At 36.1% G+C, this 27,952-nt stretch overlaps 4 protein-coding genes across 4 annotated transcripts; 2 read left to right on the forward strand and 2 right to left on the reverse strand.

Annotated features, from left to right (window-relative positions):
• Positions 1-3,696: 3,696 nt before the first annotated feature.
• On the reverse strand, positions 3,697-4,489 carry LOC149424512 (cuticle protein-like). The gene is made up of 2 exons (XM_089651650.1): positions 4,377-4,489; positions 3,697-4,284 (listed from the first exon to the last, which is right to left on the reverse strand). Exons 1-2 carry the CDS (start codon positions 4,386-4,388, stop codon positions 3,814-3,816), a joined length of 483 nt encoding a protein of 160 aa, XP_089507776.1. The 5' UTR covers positions 4,389-4,489; the 3' UTR covers positions 3,697-3,813.
• A 1,550-nt stretch (positions 4,490-6,039) lies between these two features.
• On the forward strand, positions 6,040-6,615 carry LOC149424513 (cuticle protein-like). The gene is made up of 2 exons (XM_089631071.1): positions 6,040-6,051; positions 6,145-6,615. The coding sequence occupies exons 1-2, from the start codon at positions 6,040-6,042 to the stop codon at positions 6,613-6,615; spliced, it is 483 nt and encodes a 160-aa protein (XP_089487197.1).
• Positions 6,616-9,626: 3,011 nt separating this feature from the next.
• Positions 9,627-26,388, forward strand: LOC149424514 (uncharacterized). Its single transcript, XM_089631072.1, has 6 exons — positions 9,627-9,651; positions 9,739-10,200; positions 15,899-16,148; positions 20,840-21,370; positions 25,604-25,644; positions 25,729-26,388. Exons 1-6 carry the CDS (start codon positions 9,640-9,642, stop codon positions 26,278-26,280), a joined length of 1,848 nt encoding a protein of 615 aa, XP_089487198.1. The 5' UTR covers positions 9,627-9,639; the 3' UTR covers positions 26,281-26,388.
• LOC149424515 (cuticle protein-like) lies at positions 20,709-21,562 on the reverse strand. Its single transcript, XM_089651648.1, has 2 exons — positions 21,440-21,562; positions 20,709-21,351 (listed from the first exon to the last, which is right to left on the reverse strand). Exons 1-2 carry the CDS (start codon positions 21,449-21,451, stop codon positions 20,827-20,829), a joined length of 537 nt encoding a protein of 178 aa, XP_089507774.1. The 5' UTR covers positions 21,452-21,562; the 3' UTR covers positions 20,709-20,826.
• Positions 26,389-27,952: the final 1,564 nt, after the last annotated feature.

A 27,952-nucleotide genomic window follows, 5' to 3' on the forward strand; every position in this document is an offset into this window, starting at 1 on the left:
CGGCCGAGTTTGTTATTCTGGGGGACTTCAATGTTCATAACGAACCATGGTTGAAGTTCTCTGGCCCAACGGACTCGGCTGGCCGACAGGCGGAATCCTTTGCCATTTGCTACGGATTAGAGCAACTGGTTCAGGAGCCTACAAGGGTTCCTGATGTCCAGACTCACCGTTCCAATCTGTTAGACCTATTCTTAACTACTGTGCCACACGGTTATAAGATTGACGTCACAGCGCCTCTGGGATCATCTGACCACTGCCTAGTGACGACATCAATCCCCGTTAGCCTCAGACCAACCAATGAGAGGCTGAGGAGAAAAGTGTGGCACTATAGGTCAGCAGATTGGTTCGGTATGCGGGCCCATTTCAAAGCTTTTCCATGGTCAGCTGTTTGTTTTCGGAATTCGGACCCTTCAAGATGTGCCCAGGAGATTGGTGAAGTCATCAAATCGGCGATGGATGGCTTCATACAATCGACTACTAAAGAAACTGGTGTGGGCTCAAAGCCGTGGTTCAGTCGACAATGCTTCGAAGCAGTTCGATGAAAAAACGCGGCTTACCGAGCCTACAACACATCTCAAACGCCCAAAAGCAGATCAGCATACAACAAATCGGCAAAGGAATGCAAGAGAATCATTAATAGGTCAAAATTCGAACACGAACTGCAGATCAGCAAAAAGCTGGCTGCCTGCCCGCATGGCAGCAGAGCATTCTGGTCCCTTGTGGGCTCAATTGGTCGGAATTTTCGCAAACCCAGTTTGCCACCTCTTACCAGACCTGACGGCTCACTAGCAAACACCGCCACCGAAAAGGCTAACTTATTAGGGAAAATGTTTGCGGAAAACTCGACCCCCGATGACGGAGGTGCTGTTCCGCCGTCGGTTCCTCACTGCAGCTTCTATATGAAAAAGCTGAGGATCCGGCATCGGAATGTACTCCACGTTATACGGGGGCTCGATGTTAACAAAGCTAGTGGACCTGATGGAATACCTGCCCTGGTATTGCAGAGGTGTGCTGCGGAAATAGTTCCAGTTTTGACAAAGCTCTTCAAAATGTCCCTGAAGTGTGGCACTGTGCCCTCTGGTTGGAAAAAAGCGGTCATTCACCCTATTCCCAAGAAAGGTGACCGCTCCAACCCGGCCAACTACCGCCCCATAGCGATCACATCAGTTCTGTTCAAAGTGATGGAACGTGTGATCAACGACAAACTGCTCACATACCTCGAGAAGAACAAAATCATCAACGACCGTCAATACGGATTCCGGCGGAACCGCTCGTGCGGTGATCTTCTCGCGTATGTGTCGCATGTTTGGGGGCGGTGTCTGGAACGTCACGGTGAGACCCAAACGGTCGCACTAGACATATCCAAGGCCTTTGACCGGGTCTGGCACCGAGGACTTGTCAACAAATTGCCTTCTTACGGACTTCCCGCATCCCTGTGTACGTGGATTGCTGACTTTTTAAGGGATAGGTCGATTCAGGCAGTTGCTGACGGTTTCACCTCTTCCTCACACTCTATAAATGCTGGCGTCCCACAGGGATCGGTTCTGTCTCCGACTTTGTTTTTGTTGCACATCAATGACCTTTTGACATGTGCACCGATTCATTGTCACGCGAATGACAGTACAGTTCATGATAGCTTTTTGTTTGACAAGCCCCCAAAGGGCACACAAACTCCAACGGCTCGGAGGGCTTTGAAGCAGAGAATGGACGGTTATCTCGAGAGTATTTCCTCCTGGGGTAAAAATAATCTCGTCGAATTTAATGTTTCAAAGACCCAATCCTGTCTGATTACGTCTAAAAGGGATCTAAATGATAACCTAGTCTCCTTCAACGGAAGCAATCTTCCGAACAGGCCTTCCATTGATATGCTTGGTGTAACTATAAGTGACCAGCTCAGGTATGGGGGCTCCATCGAAGCCAGAGTAAAGCTGGCCTCTCAGAAGCTGGGCGTACTGTACAGGGCCCGCAGATACTTTAATAGTACACAACTGCTGACCCTGTACAAATCGCAAGTGCGCCCTACTGTCGAATTTGGCAGCCATCTCTGGTCCGGAGCCCCTAAATACCTGAAAAAAACCCTTGACTCTGTGCAGAAACGGGCGGTCCGTTTGATAGATTCCCCAATCTTAACAAACGGACTGCAATCTTTAGAGCACAGGCGTCAGGTAGGTATGCTGTCCTTGTTCTATCGGTATTACAATGGAAGATGCTCTGAGGAACTAGCGTCATTGATCCCTTCGGCACCGGTGCGTAGTCGGGATACACGCCAAACGCGCGCCCAACATTTGTACACGGTTGACATTTGTCACCTGAGAACGGGTCGCTTCTACGATTCGTTCTTAAGTTCAACAGCTCGGCTGTGGAACGAACTGCCGGCCTCTGTGTTTCCTCCCTCCTACAACATGGGACTCTTCAAGACCCATGTTCACTCCTTCCTCTCCACAAAAAGACCCTCCACACAGCATCCCCAAAGATGACATAGGCCCTGAGGGAAATTATTTTTTTCAGGGCCTCCTGTGTGGAGTTAATGTAAAAAAATATATATTCTATGGTATATTACATGAGTTACCTAGAATATATTCTATCGTATATTACATGAGTTACCTAGAATATATTCTATCGTATACATGAGTTACACAGTACATATTCGATCGACTAAAAACTTTATGTGACCACTTCATAATATTACATAAAAGTGAAAAGGCAAAATTATAAAGTTTAGGAAAGTTTTCCTTTTCGTGATGGAATATGAGAACTTAGCAAATTCAATTCCGAGACATCATATTCTTAACTTATAACCCATAAATGGAAACAATGACGGGAAGAAAAATGAAATGTTTTTCCCACCAATATTGTCAAATTCATCTTTATTATAATATTATAACACAGGGACAATCTTATTTAGGAGGCAAATGTGATTATCGCCGCTACAGGAACCATTTATTGGATAGCCAAGACCTCTGTATTAGGTCACCAAAAGGTGTTCGCTACGTTCGGTACACTTAGCGGAGGTGCCTGGGTTCATGGGGTGAGTTTTGTCCAGGTCTTGGTGGCAGATGCATCTGCCTGCCAGTTGTTGTGTGGTGTGCCGGATCGGGATTGGACTGTTGAGACTTGGATGAATGGGAGGGATGGATTTATTCAATTGACCAATCCTGGTCACACCGACGCACGGATTTCTACCCATCCTCTATACCTTTTTCCATTCCAGAAATTCCTCTCCTTCCTTTAAAATGAGCCTTCACACAGCATCCCTAAAGATGACAAAAGGCCTGAGGGAAATATTATAAAAATGTAAAAAATAGTTAGGTAGTAAATCCCTAGCATAGAAAATTAAAAATTCACCAAAAGTGTTTATAAAACAAAAGCGCGCGACGGGCCTCGTACCCCCGAAATTCGCATTCGTAGCCGAGAATTTTGACTAGGCGGTTACAGAGGTCATCAAATAATAATATATAAATTTTTATGTCTTAAAAGGAGGAATTTGTAATAAGCAATAAAGTTGACTTTCTAAGCCATAAACATTCACCGTAAATTTAAAAATACAATGATGATCTTAAGGACATACATATTTATGGTTAGCCCGAAAAAAATTACAATGGAAGCGAAAATGCATTACAGTTAAACGTATTTAATTTTGGAGGAAGGGAAGCATAAGGGTTTTTAAATAATGGTTGAAATAAATGGTCAGTGACGTTCGTGAAATAAAAAATATTTATTTTTTATCTAAAACATATTGTGCTATTATTCTTACGAAGGAGGTTGGATTGGCATCCAGGAAAAATGTGTTAAATTATTAGGGAAGGAGTCGAATTAGTAGGCGTATGCGGAGTAGGCTCCATTGTAAGCCGAGTAGGCCAGGGGAGCTCCGTTGGGAGCGTAGGCCAGAGGGGAAGAGTAAGCCAAGGGGTTAATCTGATTGGTGTAGGCCAGAGGAGAGGTGTAGGCCAGGGGGTTCACTGCGCGGGCAACCGGAACAACGGGAGCGGCGGCCACGAGGGGAGCGGCGGCTACCAGGGGGTCCTTGCGAACCACGGCGTTGAAGCCGTTGATGGGATCGGCAACGTAGTCCACGGTGCGGCGGGTGCCGTCAGACTCCACCAGGGAGTACTGGCCTTGCACTACGTCTCCGTTGCGGGTCTCGTGCTGGCTCTTGTTGTCCCCGGTGAGGGCGTCCGCCACACCATAGGAGTAGCTGTACTGTGGGAGGGGGTCGTACTCTATGGAGGCCAGGGGTAGGACTCCGGCATTGACACAGGCCATCAGGGCGAATAGGACGACGAACTATAAGAAAACATATCACATAAGTACAGTCACTTACTTTAAAAAATCACTTACATTATGTCACAACAGCAGTAAAAGAAGTGAGAGCGCACCTTGAATGCCATTGTGCTCGATTGTTTTCTTTTGAAACTGATAATGCTCTGTGCGATGCTTCTGCCTTTTATATGCGAATTGTTGGGAAAGCGGAATAAACTTTTGGCCCAGTAGAGACGGCATTCACAAAATATGTGAGTTCACTCAGTCTAGGCAGATCGTAATTTTAGTTTTATTTTTTCTTATCCCGTTATCCCGTTAAGAACTGGGCAGGTAACAAACATGTCCGCTATGTATCCCAAAGGTCAAGGTTTCGGTATGAGCATTTGAGATTTTTTGCGTCGATACCTAATTTAATTAAATTAATTTGTATTGTCTGATAATTAATTAACTAGTTGGTTTTTTAATTTATTTCCTAAACATGAATAAAACAGTATTATTATTCAGGAATTCACTGAACATATCTGTTGGACTGACATACTTATGATGTTTTCATAATCATATCTGCGTTGAATTCACATGAATATAGTTTTAAGATTTACAAGCTTTCCTAAATAATAACATTTTCAACATAGTTTATAAATTGAGTGATAGGTACCTATATCGATATTACTACACTTTTTTTATTTTTTTATTTATTTTTTTTATTATTCAGTAAATTTTATGTATTACAATTTTTGTATATTTAATAACTTGATAATTTGACCTGTCAGTGGCCGAGGCATCGAGTTTGGATCCCACCCAGGTGTTGTTTTATTCTTCGGCTGGTTAAGTCCCCTATCACAACACAAGCAATGGTGGTGGTCGTATAAGACTTAAAATATTGTTAGGTTAATCGTAACCCACATATGTTTGTCTGTCTTTAAAAAAGAAAAAAAAGAAAATTTCGAACACGATTACTTTATTAATTTAATTTGAACAACTCGATACTACAAACAACTAATTCATAATTTCCATAAGTATTTAGTAAGGACGGGTTGTTTCACAGAATTTAAAAAATTCATCGAAATTCGAAGATGATTCTGAAAGAAAGAGTTCTGTGAAGGTCCTATTCAAGTTATATTATTATATCATTATTGGCCAGATTTTTCACAAAAAATGAATAAAATCTTCAGAGAAGTTGAAAATCAACTTTGAAATTTGATGAATTATTCAAATTCTGTGAAAAAACCGGTCTTTAGTATTTTAGTTTTTACTAAGTATTCATCCCCCGCAAATTCAAAGATAAAAAGAGAGACGACCACCACCGAGAGTAACTAAAAAAAGATTATCACGTAATAAATTTTAACGCAGATTAACGAGAAACCCCTCCAATAATAACTGTCTCAAGGCTATGATTTTCATCATTTAACGTAGATCGATTCTGACGCATGAAATTACAATATTTTATCGTAGAAGGCAAATACAAGCATCGCACAAATATTTGAAAAGAGTTATGAGAAGTTTATGATTTCCTTTTCAAATTTTGTATTTAATTTATCTTTTGTATTCAAAACACATAAAAAAGATTGGGTAGATATATACAGAAATTCGCACAATCTTTGGGATAAGTTGTATACCAAATTGTCACTAAACTAATCTAGATTGGCAGTTATATAAACATTATAATTTAAATACAGTCTGATATATCGTAACCCGATTTGGCAATTTAAGAGTTGGTGAATATAAAAGATGGTCACATTGTACTGGACATTATCAGTTGTAGTTCAGCAATCAAGTACAATGGCATTCAAGGTGCGCTCTACTTTTCTTTCACTTTGGTTGTGACATAATGTAGGTGACGGTGTAAAGTAATTGACAATACTAATGTGATATATTTTCTTGTAGTTCGTCGTCCTGTTCGCCCTGCTGGCCTGTGCCAATGCTGGAGTAATTCCCCTGGCCACAGCGGAGTACGACCCCCTCCCACAGTACAGCTACTCCTATGGTGTGGCGGACGCCCTCACCGGGGACAACAAGAGCCAGCACGAGACCCGCAACGGAGACGTTGTGCAGGGCCAGTACTCCTTGGTGGAGTCTGACGGAACCCGCCGCACAGTGGATTACTTTGCCGATCCCATTAACGGCTTCAACGCCGTGGTTCGCAAGGACCCCCTGGTAGCCGCCGCTCCCCTCGTGGCCGCCGCTCCCGTTGTTCCGGTTGCCCGCGCAGTGAACCCCCTGGCCTACACCTCTCCTCTGGCCTACACCAATCAGATTAACCCCTTGGGTTACTCTTCCCCTCTGGCCTACGCTCCCAACGGAGCTCCCCTGGCCTACTCGGCTTACAATGGAGCCTACTCCGCATACGCCTACTAATTCGACTCCTTCCCTAATAATTTAACACATTTTTCCTGGATGCCAATCCATCCTCCTTCGTAAGAATAATAGCGCAATATGTTTTTAGATAAAAAATAAACAATTTTTTATTTCACGAACATCACTGACCATTTATTTCAACCATTATTGAAAAAATGTATGCTTCCCTTATTTGTGACAACGTTTCCTTGATTAAACTGATTGACTGCTACGTCATCAATCTACATCTGGAATTTGAAATAAAATGGAACTTCATGAAACCATAAGCATTAATTTATTTAAATGAATGGTTTCTTGTAAGAAAATTGACCATTGACAAGACGAGCAAGTCTTAGTTGAAGCGACAGCAGACATTTATTTTTTGTCTCTGAAGTATAGTATAAGGGTTACGTATTAGAATGGGCCGAACATACTCGAGTTACTATTATTTATTTATTTGAGAAAACTTGAAGACCACAACTAAATAAGAGGTTTCCTTTATTTTGACATTTTCTTTTCTGTTCGGTGAACATAAAATATTAATATGTGTTATAGTTTTCTAATAAACTGCGTTAAAGTTCCACAATTATGCAACGTATATATCAAATGTTTAAAATAAAAAGATCACTTACTGTAACACTACTTTTTGTAAAAAATGTTAATTTAAAAAAAAAACACCAACAGCGAAGGAATTGCTCTCCGAGTCTAATGACAGGACTACCTACTAGTTAACTTAAGGCGATTGAAGTAAATTGAGTAGGAACCTAAATATCATAAATCTGGGAATAAAAAGAAATAGTTTTTTCAATCTGTGTTGCTACGACTATTGTTTTTCCTCATCCTTTATGAGACTACTTTATGATAACTAACTTTAGATTTATAATTTTGCAGTTTAATTTATTCATATATCGGTTATACCTTATTACAGTTATGTACAATCCGAATCATGGTCGCTTTTAAAAAAATCATTTCATAAAAATTATGTTATTGACTTCTTATAAATTTCAACACTTCTGCAATAATAAAGAAGAGATCGGTGCGGTCGATGGGTTTCTGACCTCCCTAAGTCTTTAGGAGTGTAGTGATTGAGAGAAATGGCAAGAATCTAAGAATGACACAGTGTCATAGAACACGAATACACTTTCAACCCAATCATTTCTCAACATATCCACAGTACATATTTATTAATTAATTAGTTCAGACCCGTAAAAATAATTATATATAAATATAATTATAGATAATATATGACTATATTTTATAATTTTTTTAAATTAATAAAAAAATACTAACGGCAGAGAATCTAACCCCGATCAACTGTTTGGAAGACAACTAAGACGACTATTACACCACCAACCATTGTAAGAACGGGGGCATAAATTCTTTGTTATGTGCTGAAAATAATAAGAATTTGTATTCATGAATTTAAGAACGTTACGTTTTTACATCTATTACTTAATAAGAGGTAGACCTACAAAATTTAAAAAAATAAAGAAATGAATAAACATGAAATATTTTTTTTATGTTGCACAACAGATTTTAACTCCAATTAGAGTAAAATCTTCTCATTCAGACACTTTTAACATCTGGGAAGATAATTATATAACAACATCTTAGGGTTATTTATAGAGAAATTAAATGCATCACAATTTCATTCAACAGCGCCATCCCTCGTGTCATGATATGTTGTACTATCACATCTGTGCTACCGTGTGGTATTTTAAACTAGCCATGGCTCCGATAAAATTATGTACGTATTAAAATACATTTATTGTTGTAAATTGTTAAAAAAATAAGAACACCACAAGGCTTACTTAGACGTTGGATCAATAAGGAAGTGGTAGCGAAAAACAAGTGAGCCCTCAAAAGAAACAATTTAAGGCTGCTAAAAACAAAATTACCAGTACTTAAAAATAATTTGCAAGTTAATGATATTTTTAGGAACTTTTCGACCCCTAGACTAGGCACGTGCTAATATTGTGACGATCTGTATAAATAAATAAACTAATCAGCATATAAAGTCTTGTGCGTAAAATAGATAGATTAATTTTTTCTTCAATATTACATCTATATCATCTATTAATATTCAATCATTGATGTTCAAAAGTTGACTTTTCTACCTTTAAAATAATGAATCACTAAGCAATGAAAATATTGTTGTAAACTGAGAGCCAGTGATCAATGTGAACTATCGAAATTAGTTCTAAAATTCACTCGAATGATTACACGAATCAAACCTGCAATTTGTTAAGTATTATTAGTTAGTTTACAACATTGTTTACGCCAAACTACTGATTTTAAAACAACACAATTGTTTACGCCAAACTACTGCTTTTTAAACAACACAATTGTTTACGCCAAACTACTACTTTTAAAACAACACAATTGTTTACGCCAAACAACTGCTTTTTAAACAACACAATTGTTTACGCCAAACTACTGTTTTTAAAACAACACATTTATTATGTTTGAAAACTCAAACGCTTAGATAATAACTTATATTTATGTCCTTACATACCGCGACCATAAGAAATATACTAAAAATACATATGTATTTATTATTTATACCTATACAATGAGGTATTAATAAAATAATTAATATAAATAAATAAATACCTAATTGAAATGAAGAAAATCCAATCCGAAAAGGATTTCAGTAATCAAAATTAGGAGTGGTGGCCACCAAGGGATACTTACAACCAAATATCCAAAAACAATAAAATTAATAATAAAATATATATGTAACTAAATCTTTCAATTAGTCTGAAGAAAATTTTATTCGATTCTTTAAATAATAATTTAGTGATGTCGTTAGTAGTTGATTTCTCACATTTAAATGTAAATGTAGATGGTCAGATTTGATACTCGTACGGTCATAAAATACAAGTTGTGTAATTCGAGTACGAGGAACTAACATCCACTTGCAATGTATGTAACTCCCCTCCTAACTTCCCTATTACTGTTTTGGGTACACAATGAACTTGTGTGCGTATAAAAAGGAAGACGCATCGCGCTTCATTATCAGTTGTTATTCAGCAATCAAACACAATGGCATTCAAGGTGCGCTCTCATTTATGTGACTTGTGTTGTGACATAATGTAAGTGATTGTGAACTTTAGTGTACTAATGTGACATGTTTCATTACAGTTCGTAGTCCTGTTCGCCCTGGTGGTCTGTGCCAATGCCGGAGTCCTGCCCCTGGCCTCCGCGGAGTACGACCCCCTCCCACAGTACAGCTACTCCTATGGTGTGGCGGACGCCCTCACCGGGGACAACAAGAGCCAACATGAGACCCGCAACGGAGACGTTGTGCAGGGCCAGTACTCCCTGGTGGAGTCTGACGGCACCCGCCGCACCGTGGACTACGTAGCCGATCCCATCAACGGCTTCAACGCCGTGGTACGCAAGGACCCCCTGGTAGCCGCCGCCCCCCTTGTGGCCGCCGCTCCCGTTGTTCCCGTTGCCCGCGCTTTGAATCCCCTGGCCTACACCTCTCCTCTGGCGTATACCAACCAGATTAACCCCTTGGCCTATTCTTCCCCTCTGGCCTACGCTCCCAACGGAGCTCCCCTGGCCTACTCGGCCTACAACGGAGCTTATTCCGCGTACGCCTATTAATTTGACATTCCTTCGTGATTAATTTATTGAACCGATTTTTTCCTGAATGTATAACTTGTATATTTGGACACGAAATAAATTTACTTTCAGAAGAACAATAATTTTTATTTTTATTATGTTACATACCAAAATTTAATATGTAATTTAATATGGTGGCTATTTTAGTAGTCAAAGAAAACAAAAGTACTTAATATGAGCTTTGTTTCGAGAGAAAAAAATTTAACACTCCTTTACTGCACAAACCAAAACATATATAAAGTCTGACATTTAATAATAGACAAAAGTTGATTGACCGAAGGGAATAAGGTCGGATTAGCTCAGAGGTAAAGCGGCACCCAACAAGTCCTGGGTTCATTTCTTAGATGCGACCTTATTTTGTTCCGGTTTTTCAGTTTAAAATTTTCATTTGAGAATCGCTAATATTGTTTTCAATCATAATTTTTTTATTTTATTTATTCGTATACAACTGGAGAGTGTTTGAATAAAGGTTACCTATTTAATGCATGATTTATTAAATTTTCTGGAAAAAAATATATTTTGTAGATATTTACATGCATATATGCAAGGAAATATAAAGAATTTATTTTATTTGTAATTTTTTAATGATATTTGATTAAAAAAAATCGATGCAGATTTACAACACCATGTATTTAATAAAAAATAATATGAACAATTTACGTATGAAAAAAAAATAAAAAACCTAAAAAAAATTCTCAAAACTAATAAGTGTACCGAAAAAATACGAGTTATTACATATAAGTATTGTATTATTGTATCTACTTACCTAAGAAAATCAAAATAATAACAGAAAAACCAAACTGTAATTCTAACCTCCAACCAATTTTCGAGAATCTTCACTTTGTTGAAGAAAAAGTGACATTTGACATTCGCGAAAGAAAAAAAAGGTGATACCACTCGATAAAATATATTACCGTGAACTTGATGATTCTAAAACGGCATGCATTAAGTATACACCAAAGAGTTAAAGGTGGTTTGAACGGTATGTTGCAGTTTTACAACAGTATGCATTTAAGGGTTAAATCTGTTTTAAGGCGTAGGAAAATTCGTGTTAAAATTTACAATGTTGGTTCGTGTTCCTAAATGTTTTACTTGACGGAGTGTTATTTATCGACTTAAAAAACTTTTTTATTGCAATAATATTTAACACCTAATTAGAGTTTACGGAAAGCAAAATATAAAATAAATTTTTTAAACCTATTTAAATTATTTTTCTGCATTTTGTTTCATTAATGAGGATAAAAGCGTTTGTGGCCAAATTCAATATATACGAAGAGAACGAATAATCCATAGATGATTGGTGTAGTTTTATAAAATATTAATCTATCACCTGAAAAGGTTTTGTTTGGGCGATATAGATATTCATTTTCGAATTGTATATTCCGAAAATAGAATGATAAAAAAATTATAAGAAAATCTCTTGAAATTCGAACAACTAGCTATAAATAATTATTGAATACCTGGGTATTCGAATTAGACAAAGAGTAAAGAAAACACGAGAAATGCTTTGTGGGCAAGTTGCGTGATCCCAAAATTGGACCGATTGGATGTAAATTTTAAACTCGGTTCCTACAAAATCAAAATCAGATGGAATGGCGATGTCAGGCAATGTAAGAGAGGCAGAGTACGCAACACTCATTAGCTATATTAATTCTATACGGAAGGTATTTCTATTAGGAGGTGAGTATATTATCTATAGAGAGAGATTCTTCACCGATGTTTATAAATAATTTAGAATTTAGTGCCGTCCTTGGTGAATCTAAATATTTGTAACAATAATTGGGTGTCCTAAATAATTTTAATGAATATTAAATTATCATTATTGAAAATAATGTGTGATTTTAATATAAGTAAGTAGATAGAATGCCCATTTACTTATATAATTTCAATATACTACCCTACCTACCATGAAACACACATTTAATTTTTTTATGTACGTTCTCTTTACATGGATTTTCCATGGACAAAAATATATCGTGGAAAAATTAAATAATTTCGTCTCTGGAATAGATTTTTTTTTATTTATTCTCTAATATATTTGTTAAACAATGGTATAGTATATTGTCCTCCACGCTAGGAGTTCACCTGTGTTGTGGAGGACTTTTTCAATTGTAAAGTTATATAATTCTAAAACAATACAGTGGAGTTGGTTACACAGAGAAACATTAAAAATTAAAATATAAAATCGATTTTTCCATAGTTATAACAGTAGTTTTTCCATAGTTATTCCAAAAAAAGTGAAATGTAAAAAATTAAATATTAACAGGATTGTAGCCAGTTCCATATGTGTTTTTTGTATTCTGTAAGATTAGATGTTTTATATTGTGTTGGAAGTGAATTGAATAGTTTTATAGCCTGGAATCTGTAGTGTTTTTAACTGATCATAAATTCTTACAGACTTTTAAAATAAAATATGAGAAAAACACGATTAATAGCATAATAAATCCGATTGAAATTTGCACCGCAGCGAACAATAAAACAAAAAAACACGTGTCCATAAATTTAAAGATACTAAGTTGGTGTAGCGAGAAATAAAAGGTCATTAGAACACATAATTAATCAATCTAGTTGGATTATTGGAGCACATTTCTTATAAGAATGTAATCTGTGACCTTTGAGCGGTTAGACGCTACCCACTTCGTCGCCAAGTAAATCAAATTAAATCTCTGTTGGTTGTCGGTTGTAGGTTCCTTCACGGAATGTTTCCAGATATATTATAAATCTATAATTTTATATACATGGTGTGAAGGGGCGTACTTACTTTATCCGCTGATCCCTGACATTATTTGGAGTAAAAAATGATAACGAAATTTTGGTCTTCGGTGTCATGTTTGACTTTTTTTTCAACTAAGCGCCCTTGAGGTGATTTTTCACAAAAACGGCGCTCTACAAATTATCCAATTATTATTATTATTATTATTAAAAATATAGAATAATTGGACAGCTAGGGTTAAAAAAGAAATGAATAAAAATTAAAGATCATGTATGGACTAATTTGTTTAAATTTATTCTTTTTACGTGAATGTCAAAAACGTCAAATTATTCCTAATTATATGCATTTTAAAATTAAATCAATTCAAATTGTTCTATTAGGAGGTATAGACAATATGTTTATGAAGCGAAATAAAACCAAAGGGATTCGAGATCGCTGGCCACGTTCAATACGACTTTTTAAAAATAAAACCTTTTGATTTACCTTAATTACTGTAAAATGAAAACTGTGTGGAAAATTTCAATTTTAGCATTTTAATTTTTAATAACGTAAAATGATAATTCACTTAACGTACACGTACTATTTTGGCCAAACTATTATTTTTATAACCATATTTTATAAACAATTAATATTAAAAAAGGTAAGGTTATTAAAGATTATGTCAGTGTAGGTTAGGTTGAGTTAGGAAAAGATAGGTTAGGTTTGGTAAAGTTAGATTAGGTTAGGTTATGTTACGATAGGATAGGATAGGTTTGGTTAGGTTAGGATAGAATAGGTTAGGTTAGGTTAGGTTAGGTTAGGTTAGGTTAGGTTAGGTTAGGTTAGGTTAGGTTAGGTTAGGTTAGGTTAGGTTAGGATAGGTTAGGTTAGGTTAGGTTAGGATAGGTTAGGTAAGGTTAGGATAGGATAGGATAGGTTAGGTTAGGTTAGGTTAGGTAAGGATAGGTTAGGTTAGGTTAAGATAGGTTAGTTAAGTTATGAAAGGTTAGGGTAGGTAAGTAAATACATTGGTCGACATTCTTATTCTTGAGCAGTGTTGCCAACTCAACTACTTAATATGCTAAAGGGATGGGAAAAATATGCCAGAAATATGCTAAATTCCTTTAAAATATGCCAAAAAAAGCCAACATAAATTTAACTTAGTATTTATTGAGAAATAGAGTGTTATGCCAGAAAAATGCTAAAAAAAAGTTAACATAAATTTAACTTAGAAATAAAATATCAATATCTTCATATTCTTCTTCTTCATTAACAGCAGCTGAAGTGGAAGGCTGAGAGACGGAGTCGTAACATTCTTTGGTCCCAATGCAGCGTAATTCGTCAGGAACAATGTAAGAATAACAGCACTTTCCTGCTCTCTTTAGGCCAAATCTCACGTACAAAATGGCATTCAGGGTTCTCACCGCCAAGCGATTTCGGAGTTTTGTTTTGACCAGACTCATTTGGCTAAATACACGTTCAATGTCCGCATTTGATTGCGGCAATGTTAAAATAGGCATTGCAAACTGACATAAATCACCGAAGGGGTTATTATTAGCTGCATCTTTATATTGCATGACTTCATTCCAAAACTCTACAGTGGAAGTCAAGGATTCCCATTTAATGTGAACTATGTTTCTCCATTGAGACACCAGTTTTTCAATCGATATTATTTTTGTTAGTTAAAAAATTGGTTTTTATTATTTTCATGTTTCTGTAGGAGAGCCAAATAAATATGCTATATGCTAAAAGCATAATAATTATGCCAAACATGGAGTAATTATGCCAAATTTAGCATATAATATGCTAACTTGGCAACACTGTTCTTGAGTCTCGTTGACGGTCAAAAGTTATTCCACTAGAACAATGAATTGGTCGAACCACAAGTTGTTCGAGTGGAATGACTTTGTCGAGAATCGGGGCCCTGGTGCCACTTCTGTTCGCCGGATAAACAGGTATTTATAATCTTCCTTATCAAACTGTTAACTTTCTGTAAAATAAAAAATATAAATAATGGGTGTAATAGATGCGCTAAGTACAAGGTTATTAGAAAATATCTTTTCAATATAAGTTTTCTGCGAATCGATTTGAAATTACCATAATTTTAAAAAGTTTTAGAATTCCCAGTTTTTAAATCGAATAGTGCGTATCTACATCTCCAGTTTTTTCGATTGTAAGTAGATTGTACACCGCGTTTTATTAAATTAACAAAGATTTCAAAAATATGGCTTTAAGAAAATCTAATGTTGTGCCCAGAATATAGTTTCTATGGATTAATGTTTGACCACATTGACCTAGAGACATTCCCCTGCCACTATATGCCAAATTGCACACCATGTTTAGAGACATGTTTCGAATTCAAATTTGTATAGTTCTTAACTTAACGGTCATATGAACATTTACCACGCACGTAAATTATATTGTTAGGTCTGGAGTTGTAGTGTGTTTAATAATAATGAATAATTAAAATCGAAAAAACCTATCCTATGTGGAGGAGTTTCATTTAGTTATTTAAAACATCTTGGTAAACATTACAAATGTTGTTGGGTGAAAATTGAATAAATCAAAAATTATAGTTTTTCAATAATTAATTGATTGATAACAAGTTCTTAATTTCATGGGAAAATGGAAACCATTGAATTTTTGTGAAATATATTTTTATTTTATACAAACTATGATGAGTGGTATATTTGCAGGTACGTACAAGTGGTAAGTTTGCCTTTTGGTAAAAAAGTTCAATAAATACTCTTCAGTAGTAGTGTGAAATTAATAGGCGTATGCGTAATTGGCTCCAGAGTAGGTCAAAGGAGAAGAGTAAGCGATGGGAGCTCCATTAGCAGCGTAGGCCAGAGGGGAAGAGTAGGCCAATGGGTTAATCTGGTTGGTGTAGGCCAGGGGAGAGGTGTAGGCGAGGGGGTTCACTGCGCGGCCATTGGGAACAACGGGAGCCGCGGCAACAAGGGGTGCGGCGGACACTAGGGGGTCATTTCGTACCACGGCATTGAAGCCGTTAATGGGATCGGCAATGTAGTCCACGGTGCGGCGGGTTCCGTCGGACTCAACCAGGGAGTACTGGCCCTGCACTACGCCTCCGTTGCGGGTCTCGTGCTGGCTCTTGTTGTCCCCGGTGAGGGCGTCCGCCACACCATAGGAGTAGCTGTACTGTGGGTGGGGGTCGTACTCGGCGGAAGCCAGGGGAAGGACTCCGGCATTGGCACAAGCCACCAGGGTGAACAGGACGACCAACTGGAATAAAAAATATCACATTAGTACACTCACTTACTTTACAAAAGCACATGCTATTGGCAGAACACGAGTCGGAGAAAAATAGAGCGTACTTTGAATGTCATTGTGTTCGATTGCTGAATAACAACTGATAATATTCAGTGCGATGCGTCTTCCTTTTATACTCACACCAGCTAATTTGTACCCAAAATAATTTGTACATAGATTAGGTTGGGAAGTGGTGCATATAATTCGATGAAAGTCGAAGTTCAGTTCCTAGTAATTGTATTGGCCATCACGCTTGTTAAGTTCTTCCAGGGTTTAAATTTTCCTGGAAGGAACCAAAACACTCGGATAGTTAATTGTAAAAGTTATTATATTAAGAGTTTTTGATAATAATAATACTTTATTCATGATTATTCAAAGCATTATATTTTTTACATTAGATCCACACAGGCACTAAGGGAAATAATTCCCCTAAGGGCCTATGTCATCTTTGGGAAGGCTATCTCCACAAAGGAGGTTCTGGGGAGGAAAAAGGTACGAGGGATGGGTACGAATCTGGGGGTCAGTGTGTCCAGTGAATCCATCCCTCCCACTGCGGCGCAAGTCGATGTTCCGAGAGAATCCTGTTGGAGAGGTCAAAAAGTCTCCCTCAACTAGTTTCTCCCGATCCGGCCTGCCACGCAGTTGGTGGGCAGACGCATCCACCGCCAATACAAACATACACGAATCAAGCAAATTTTCTAAGAAAGTGGTAGTAATAAGAATGAAGATACAATGACATTGAACTGTCACCAGATTTTTTGATTTGTTTTTCATTATATTTATTTATAGTTAACATTATACTGTTTCCTGTCCAAAAAAAGTTTTTACCCCTCTTGGTTACCCGGAAGCCACTATTTCTCTTCGCTGATTTATTAGATATGCCTACATAAAATTAACAGTGATGATGTCTAAGGAACTCAAAAGAAAAATAATTTGAAATATCCTAAATGGACATCTCCTAAATGGCTAATGGACACGGGACGAGAAATGAAAATCAATCTATATTGCCAGGAAAAATCAAGCACACAAAAAGCTTATATTTAATTGGCCAGCCAGGAATTAAAAAAAAAATAAATAGGAAAATATGTCTGCCACAATAGTTTATGTTTAGTTTGCAGTATGCAATTTTATATGCTTTAAGCCAGTGGTTCCCAATCTTTTTTAAAATAATTTTAATTGGATCGTGTTTGACATTACTTACAATAAAATACAGTTACATCAAAAATGAATAATGAATATACAGTGATTTGACATTTTAACTCTTACCAGAACTCTAAATCAATGAGAACCCTGAGCTTATTTCTTTGCAACGAGATGGTTCCATCTGGGGTAATTAATGGGAGATACTGAAAGCCGAACGGTGTTGTTTCTGTTCAGTTTATTCCGTTGTTTTACTTTGGTTGCTGTCACTGCAGAAAACTCCGCTTCACACATATAGGATGTCACAAATGGCAATAGGGATTTAAGTGCTGTGATGGCAATCTCAGTGTATTCCGCCATGACTTTAATCCAGAACGCCGGCAGAGTTACTGTATCGAACGTAGTTTTAAGGCTGCCGTCATTTGCATTTGCATTTCCAGCAGTTGAAATTCTTCTTTAAGCAGGCTGTTGCGCCACGGCCCTTTCCTACGGCCCGGAACAGAGTCGCGGACCATGGGTTTGGGACCACTGCATTAAAAGATACATTTAAAACATTTTTTCCAAATGTCCGTTACAAATGTAGTATTTTTTGTTGTTGTTGATTTTATGGATTCTTTCGTAAACCTCTAACTATCTAGGGCTTATAACAATATCCTTTCATGTTTCTAACTAACTAGTACTGCGGCTCATTTGGCCTTATTACTATTACCATCTGGTGGTTGTATTTACCAGTCTCAAAAATAAAAATCATTTTTCTAACTAAACTTATCGTTATTTTATAATGATAAAGTAACGTTTATACGACAAGGTTTTATGCACAGCATAAAGGATAACAAATAATTATAAGCAATAATAAACTTATCGTAATGGTTAAAATTGTTAAGAATTGAGGTAATCGAAACGCAGGGCGTTTGTGGACTTCGATTTTAAGTTCGGAGGTTTTGATTCAAATCAAATCGATTAAATTCTCTTTGTGTCGATGTCGAAGTGTCTATTGTTTAGTTTTATGGAACGTTCAAAAATGCTTCGTAGGGCACATTGAATTCAAATGTAATTACGATAGGTGTACATATTTGTTTATTCTTGTCATGTTTGTTTTATTCTATAGGTACCAGTGGTGGTCAGTAACTGTTTGTAGAAGGGATGCAATGTGCAAATATGTAAATCCTTAGGCTAGCAAACAAGATGCAATTATTGACGAAAATATTATAACAAAAAATCCATAAATCCTTTATGCTCCGAAATATTCAAAATTACAGATCCTAAGTTAAATAAGTAATCGAATGATATACAAAAGTACAATGTTTTAAATTTGACGTCAGTTCTTCTAGCTAAACTGTCAGTAACAATCCACTCGATTCGTAAAAGGGAATGCTATTCTGCGCATTATACCCATATGCATTACAGATGTTTTTTGGACGTTGGATGCTATTGTCGGATGCGTATTTTACATTCAAAGACCAAGGTAGACGGGACTGAAAGCGCGTGGGTAAAATTCTAGCATTTTCGTCTTTTGTGGATGCGGAATGAACATAAAATCCACTCCACACTGCTGGCTTCTGTTTATTCCAGCACTGAGAATGTAAGTCTATCTATGTGTTTCGGCTCGCTCCGTGCGTGTGTCGTTTCATTGCGTGTGTTAGGTTAATTCTCTGAGGATAGGAATTGCAACAGTGCGTAGCAGTGTCGTTAACGGCTTGAAAAAATAATTCCAAAGCTTTTAATAATTTTTTTAATTGGAACATTTATTCTTTAACTTTTTAAGGTTAATCATCAATTTAATATATAATTGAATATAATAACAATACTAATACTAACAAATCTAAACGAAATATGAAACAGAACAAGAACGCAAAGATAATGGTTTTTTATAATAAGTAATAATAATTATTGTTTTTTACTCCGCTTTTTAAGGGATGCGCCGCGCCGTATCGAAAGTATATATGGAAGGAACGCGCCTGATATGTATCATATCTCGCACACAGAGAATATGCTTTTCTTCTTGACTATTGAGAGGAAGAAAGGAAAGGAAGAATGAACTTCTGCTTTTGTAAATTCAATGAGAAATTTCTGGTTGGTAAAAAAGCTATCTTGAGTAATAAGATCTAAATAACCAGGTTGTTCCCTAACACGTTTTTCCTCATCTACATCTCCTATCCACCCATTTTCAGCTGCCAAAATCTATCAATATTGGGTATGTCATAGTTCCTTGGCCCTGGGTAGTTGTAAATCTTACACGGTTTTCAGCGCATTGAAGGAAACGTTTTGTGTTTATTGCATCAGCGTTACAAATGGATTCGTATGATGCATTTTTGACCTACTTTATCTATGGCATTGGCATATAATATATTCAAGAGGTAGTATTAATTTAAACACCAGTATTAAAATTTAAAAAAAACAATACATATTTACAAGCTTTTATGGTCTCTTGAACTTTGTTTTCGTTATTGGTTTTCAATATAATTTGGATAGGTATAATAAAGAATAGATGGGTACCTAGAAAAAATACCTGCATTAAATTCTATTCCTGACAAATAAACTTTGGTTTTACCTAGAGGATATGGGTCAGTTTTAAAACTGATTTGAGACTGTTCTTACTTTTCTTGGTCATTGACTCGAGCAAAATAAAATAAATAGAGAGGACTATTAAAAAGTTATTTTAATTTTTATTAATCGTTTATAAATAGCTGGCTAAGAAAAAAATAAAGACTAGCCCATAGAAAAAAAAATCACAGTGAGTCATCTAGTTATACTGAAACGCTTCACTTTATTAATCTTTAGTCAAATTAATAAAGTGAATCGTTTCTAATTAATTATTTTTTCTATTGTATGACTTGTTGAATAGCTTTTATCAAATGTAATTTTATTCTTATTTTTTATGTTTCAAAGTATCTGTCAAATTAAAATTATCCTACCAAGTACTTGTATAAAAGTAATATAAATAGATCGTCCGTAATTGGCCTAAGTAAAAGTTTGATAATGACTTCAAAAGGCGAAAAGTTGTCACGCGAATTAATAATTACACAGCAGAGCTTGTTTATAAATAAAATTATTTTTATAAATTAAATTATAACGTTGTAGAATTAATAAAAGATTTTTGAGATGGTGAGTCGTTTTACACTAACCTAACCTAACCTAATCTAACCCAACATGTCTAACATTCTGTTATATCCGATTACCATTCATATAATGCACTATTGTTTTTTTTTTATCTAATGATCGAAAGCATCTCACTCATTATTTTTACAAAAACAATATTAACGTATTAGAATAATCTTTATTTTTATAGAAAGCAATTATTTGTCTCCTGTCATTCTATTACCGAACAAGCGATATTTCAAAAATCATGTTCAGTACTCACCAAAGAATCAAAATGTTTGCAGTTTCGAAAGGGTTATTTTATTTCAAATCATAAAACATATTTATTTCAGCATAAAGCTGTGATTGCAATTGTGTAAAAAGGTTCAATAAATTAAATTGGGATGAGGGTCGAATTAATACGCATAGGCGGAGTAGGCTCCAGAGTAGGGGGAGTAGGCAAGGGGAGCTCCAAGGTTGGCATAAGCCAGAGGCGAGGAGAAGGCCAAAGGGTTAATTTGGTTGGTGTAGGCCAGATGGGAAGAATAGGTCAGAGGAGAAGAGTAGGTCAGAGGAGAGGTGTACGCCAGGGGGTTTACTGCGCGGGCAACGGTGACGGCGGGAGCAGCAGCCACGACGGGAGCGGCGGCCACGAGGGGGGCAGCGTGCACCAGGGGGTCTTTGCGTACCACGGCGTTGAAGCCGTTGATGGAATCGGCAACGTAGTCCACGGTGCGGCGGGTGCCATCAGACTCCACCAGGGAGTACTGGCCTTGCACTACGTCTCCGTTACGGGTCTCGTGCTGGCTCTTGTTGTCCCCGGTGAGGGCGTCCGCCACACCATAGGAGTAGCTGTACTGTGGGAGGGGGTCGTACTCCGCCGAAGCCAGGGGCAAGACTCCAGCATGGGCACAGGCCACCAGGGAGAACAGGACGACGAACTGAAAGAAAACACATCAAGTTAGTTCAATTACTACCTACAAGAGATTAAACGCAGTCACAACACAAGTTAAGGAAATGAGAGCGCACCTTGAATGCCATTGTGTTTGATTGCTGAACAACAACTGATACTATTTAGTGCGATGCGTTCATCTTTTATAAGCAACTCCTTTGGGTAAGCGGAATGAAGCAATCAAGCTTTTGGTAGTGTAGACTGTAGAGGATATATTCACAAAATAAGCAGGCTTACTAAAAAAACTATCGCAAAACTTTTTATTTATTTTCTTTTCAAGCTCGGTTGCGCTGGGCAGATAACGAGCATGTTTAGTTTATAAAAGGTCAGGGTTTTTTATGAGCAGTGGAGCTTTATTATATTTCTTGTTGGTTGGTAACTAGTTTTCGCACAAATAGTCTTATATTAAGTTTTCATTTAATTTCCTGATTTGTCGCATAGTAATAATGTACATTACAAAAAACAAAAATACATTTTGGCATTATAATGTACATTACAAAAAAAACTATTTCATCTTCTGAAGGCATTACCAAATAGTTTGAAAATACCATCGGACGGCAAAACAGCTATCATGCGTGATAATCATCACACACCAGAATTTGTTTAAGAATGTACTGTTTTTAATTAGTCACATAATAATATTATTGAATGTAGGAAAAATACTTTAATTTAAATTATGATTAAAATTTAAAAACAAAAAATGTTAATTGATATAAAAAATAAGTTTTCCGAACTGCTTCTAAATGTTTGTTTTAATAGTATACAAACTAATTGACATCAGGCCACTTAAAAAGTTTAGTTTATTGGGTAACAAGATCTGCTTAGCTTTGTGCTTTCAAATTCGAATTTAATTTAATTAAAATTATTTGAGAATTATTTTTAAAATCTTCATATTACACTTAATTTCGGTTAATTTTATTATTATAATAATTTACTTGGTTTACCTTCAATTTTTGAATTGTGTAAATACATAATTATATAATATAATAGTTTGCGTTATGTAAGTACATACTTATAATATATAATAGTTGGCATTGTTTAAGAATATAATTATATTTTATAATAGTTTGCATTGTTTAAGAACATAATTATATTACATAATAGTTTGCATTATGTAAGTACATAATCATAATGTAAAATAATAGTATTCAAACATATTTACCCTAAGTCCTCTACCCTAAGTGTGAAGTTAATATTAAAACCAAAAATACTACTGTGAAATGTATTCGGGGAATTCTTAGCATTTTGTATTAAATTAGGGAAGAGACATAAAAAATGTCGAAATCAATACGGTTTTCTTCATTAAATATTTTTTTATAGTTTGGACTAATAAAACATTAAGAAAAAATTCAAACTAAGGAGAGCTGCTCCTCACTAATCAGTATTTTTTTCATATTGCGCGTTGGTTGTTTTTGGGGTGCTGAGCCCATCTGCTCTTCTGCCTCATTATGTCTTATCTCCTTCTCGATATAATGTCTTTATTAGCCGTGCCGTATTATCATCAGAGTGGGTGTGTTGAGTCACGATCGCGGTGAAGGTCTATTCTTGCTTTGTCGACTTCTTGGATTCTAGCCATTTCTTTCGAATTTTACATTACAATAATTGTGCTAGGAATGTCCAAACTCTTTGAACTACTAAGGCCAGGTATATCAGTGGATTAATATCCTCGCTATGGACGTCGTTCCTCGCTCAAATTTAAGCGTGTTAAACCGGCCACACAATCCTTGATAAACCGAAAAGTAGTTCCTTTTTCCTTTTTATCATTACGGACTTCGATGTCGATAATATGATTATTAAAAAACGAAACTCAATCTAAAACAGTCTAGTGAGGTATATGAGGAATTTTAAAAGTTCCAATGCAAAAACAGTTCGTTTTTAGAGTCATAATTTTATCTTTAGTGACTCCAGTAAAACAAAAGTAATTTTAAATTAAGTAACCTCACTTATAGCACCGTGCTAAATGGGGTGGCGAACTTATGCAAAAATCAACTCGTATATTATATATGATCGATCGCGATTACAGTAGTTTGGTAGTTTGTTGTTTGTAAAAAAGTTCCTATATTAAAATCATAGAAAACAGTTTAATATTGGTGTTATCTATTCTTATTAACTAGACGATTATGCGCTAAGCTTTACATTCAAACCAAGTCGAGCAAAAAAGTAACTGATAAATCGGGCCTAAGGTGACCAAAGTTTGTAGGCACCTAAATAACATATTCAGATAACGACCCTCTAAAACTGAATTCTGTTGTTATATGGTAGTCAAAAGCATCCCATCTAGCCCAAGTTACTTAAATGCAATGATGTATTGATAAAACGCAGCAAGATAACAAATTAGGGGAAAGTTTGAAGCTTTCCGAAAAGTGGGCTCAAGAAGCGCTATATTTCCAACAGCCCGACAAATATGACCGTCCGTGAAAATAGCCTAAATAATGTGTACATATGTAAATACATACATTCCTACATACATATTTTACTAATTAGATTCTTAAAGACCGTTTTAACCAAACAAACGCCATGATAATAAGTCAAATTTTTCACTGTTCTGACCTAATATTTACACCACGTTTTTTAGTAAAGCTGTTAAATGTTTAAAATGACCCAAAATTCCAAACCAAAAAAATTCTGCTAACAGGCTTTCTGTTTATAGATAATTCGTTAAATAATTATTATGATTTTTGATAATGGCTGAAAAATTAATTTTACAAGTAAAATTGCTTTATTTTAATAACTTTCCGTAAAAATAATGTAATAAATATTTTAAATTTTATGAATTTTACAGCGAAGATTATTAAACATCACATTTTATAAAAAATGTTAACATTTTAGTTTAATTTACACCATAATCAAAAAAACAATAAATATTTTGGTATTCTGTATATCAGTGATTAGTACCCGTCTCTTACGAAATAAACCTTATAATCAGGACGACTTAACAGTTTCAAAAAGACAGCTACATAAAATAATTCGTCATTATTCTTTTCAAAATGCTTTTGATACATGCTGCTGCCTAATTAAGTCATAAACAAAAAAACACACTTCACTGCCCGTAACCTTAGTTTTGCATGTAACGTGCCCCGCAGCCGGCGATATTTCACTACTCGACAAAGCTGAAGAATACGGCATTTCCTGCATTTATCGAATTGAATTATTGAAATATTTCAGGGGACGCTTTAAAATAAATACTTTGGATGTATTAATAAAATGCAATGTATTTTAAATTTACCCTTAGATAAAAAAATTCACAATGTAGACGTTCTAAGCAATAACCCTAAAAAATATCTACCAGGAGTAACGCGTACAAACATAAACTAATTAATGAGTATAGAATGTATCATCAGCATCCTATTCTTTTCCTATATTCCTCTTCGTCTCCTCCTTACCTAATAATAGTTTTGAGACAAAATAATACTCCATCTCTACTTTAGCATAATATATATTTTTTAATTAACTTCTATCTACTTCATCTTATTCTATTAGTTATTCGTTTCTTACAAATAATGTATTTTTTATTATTTTTTTTTTAAATATTAACCACGCAAATGATTTTTCTAAAGAAAAGTCTTTTTTGGGTATGCTGTGTGGAGCCTCTTTTGGCAAAAAGGGAGTAGAGGATGTTTTGGGAGAGATTAAGGTATAATGGGTGCTCGAATCTGGGGATCAGAGTATTCAGGAGTGATCTCCCACTGCGGTGCAAGGCGGTCAGATTATACTAGATTATAATTATGATTCCAGTTGATGTAAAATCCGGCTCCGCTCGAGTTACAACATACTTTTAAAAATCATTTCGAATATAACAATGAACAATTGAAATACAGGGAAAACAAAACTCTATTACTTGTATAGAAAATGTTGTCTTATGAAATTTTCTACTGCTAATGGTTTTATTGATAAACAAATGCTTAGGAAAAAAATGAAAATGAATTTCCATACATAAAATTATGTTTTAATTCTTATTCATTGTTATTGAAAGGTTAAATATTACCGTCGAAATCAAAAATTTAAATGGCAGTAGTTATTTACTAAACATAACTTTTACAGAAAATATGTTCTGATTCTATACGAATAATAAAAAGCTTTGTTCCGTAACGTGATAAGTTTTGTGCGTTGACAGAGAGGTAAAAATCAAGGAACGAAATATGCATTGTGAACGAGTTTTTTGTTTTAACTAAGTGACGCGTTGCCTGTTAGCTACGACAAGACCTGGTGGATATATAAGGTGGTCACATCTCACTGAACAGTATCAGTTGTTGTTCAGCAATCAAGTACAATGGCCTTCAAGGTACGCTCTCATTTCTCTAATTTGTATTGTATGTGCGTATAGGTATAGGTAGTAACTACAATAATGTGATATGTTCTATTCCAGTTCGTCGTCCTGTTCGCCCTGGTGGCTTGTGCGAACGCCGGAGTCCTGCCCCTGGCCTCCGCTGAGTACGACCCCCACCCGCAGTACAGTTACTCCTATGGTGTGGCGGACGCCCTCACCGGGGACAACAAGAGCCAGCACGAGACCCGCAACGGAGACGTAGTGCAAGGCCAGTACTCCCTGGTGGAGTCTGATGGCACCCGCCGCACCGTGGACTACGTAGCCGATCCCATCAACGGCTTCAATGCCGTGGTACGCAAGGACCCCCTGGTGCATGCCGCCCCCCTCGTAGCCGCCACCCCCGTCGTGGCCGCCGCTCCCGCCGTCACCGTTGCCCGCGCTGTCAACCCCCTGACCTACACCTCCCCTCTATCCTACACCGCCCAAGTGAACCCCTTGGCCTACTCTTCCCCTCTGGCCTACACTAACCAGATTAACCCTCTGGCCTATTCTTCCCCTCTGGCCTATGCCGCCCATGGAGCTCCCCTTGCCTACTCCTCCCCCTTGACATATTCTCCCTACTCTGCTCACAACTACGCTTATGCCTACTAATTCTACAATGTTCCCCATTTATTTATCTTTCTCCTAAATACAATCACCTTTATTCTTATATAAAAATGTTGTTGTTTTTAAATAAATTTGAGCCCTCGTAAAAATAAAGCTTCGTTTTTTACTTATTACTATTGAAGATAGAACTGTGCCTATTTCGATTTGGTTAAACGGATAAAATATCAAGCAAAAGCCGAGATCTAGCGAATACGGCACTAATACTCCCAACCGTCTGAAACCAATTGGACTATACGGCATCCCCAAAGATGGAAAAAAGTGGCGGGAGGAGAAGGAGATGGAGAAAAGGAAGGTGGGAAAGTACCTGGCTCTTCAGATTTAGTTAACCAATCACGGTTAAAGTAATTTCCAAGAAAATTTCTATTCTGCCTGATCGTCCTGCTAAAAGCCTGTGCCTGTATTTTTTGAACTGTTAGTCGTCCTGATTATTAGGTATATTTCGTAAGAGAACGGGTACTAATCACTTATGTACAGAATACCAAAATATTTATTGCTTTTTTGATTATGGTGTAAATTAAATTAAAATGTTAACATTTTTTATAAAATTTGATGATTAATAATAATTAATCTTCGCTGTGAGATTCATACATTTTTAAATAGTTATTACATTATTTTTACGGAAAGTGATTAAAATTAAGCAATTGTACTTGTAAAATTAATTTTTAGCTCCTAACAAAAATCTTAATAATTATTTGACCACTTTACTATAAACAGAAAGCCAGTTAGCAGAATTTTTTTGGTTTGTAATTTTGGGTCATTTTAAACATTTAACAGCTTTACTAAAAAACGTGGTGTAAATATTAGGTCAGAACAGTGAAAAACTTGACTTATTATCATGGCGTTTGTTTGGTTAAAACGGTTTTTAAGAATCTAATTAGTAAAATATGTATGTAGGAATGTATGTATTTACATATGTACACATTATTTAGGCTATTTTCACGGACTGTCATATTTGTCGGACTGTTGGAATATAGCGCTTCTTGAGCCCACTTTTCGGAAAGCTTCAAACTTTCCCCTAATTTTTTATCTTGCTGTGTTTTATCAATACATCATTGCATTTAAGTAACTTGGGCTAGATGGGATGCTTTTGACTACCATATAACAACAGAATTCAGTTTTAGAGCGTCGTTATCTGAATATGTTATTTAGGTGCCTAAAAACTTTGGTCATCTTAGGCCCGATTTATCAGTCACTTTTTTGCTCGACTTGGTTTGAATGTAAAGCTTAGCGCATAATCGCAGGTAAAAAAACTAATAATAAAATGACAATATCCAAGAGCAAACATTTTTCCCTCTCTTCACGCTATATTGCTTTCAATCTGATAATATTTTATTTAAATATATTTATTTATTTATTGATACATTACTCTACAGTACTTCACATTTCAATTCAGCAACGTTGGCCTCACTGGGTTGTTCACCCGTGCTGAGGCCCCCATTTTAAAATATACGAATTTATACATTTAAACAAAAAACAACATTAAAATAAAGATAAATTTACACCACAAATAAAGATTAGAAATCAAAATCCAATTCTCACACCAAAATAAAAACATTAGAAGGGAATGGAAATCGGCACTTACAATGATCTATGTGCTTGTGCGTGCCGCTTGCCTTATACATTTTTTTGTGTTGCGTGTATATGTTTTATTCTCATG

Source organism: Hesperophylax consimilis, chromosome 4, assembly GCF_061612785.1.
Source record: "Hesperophylax consimilis isolate HC1 chromosome 4, BYU_Hcon_1.0, whole genome shotgun sequence".
In the NCBI taxonomy this organism is placed as follows: Eukaryota; Metazoa; Arthropoda; class Insecta; order Trichoptera; family Limnephilidae; genus Hesperophylax; species Hesperophylax consimilis.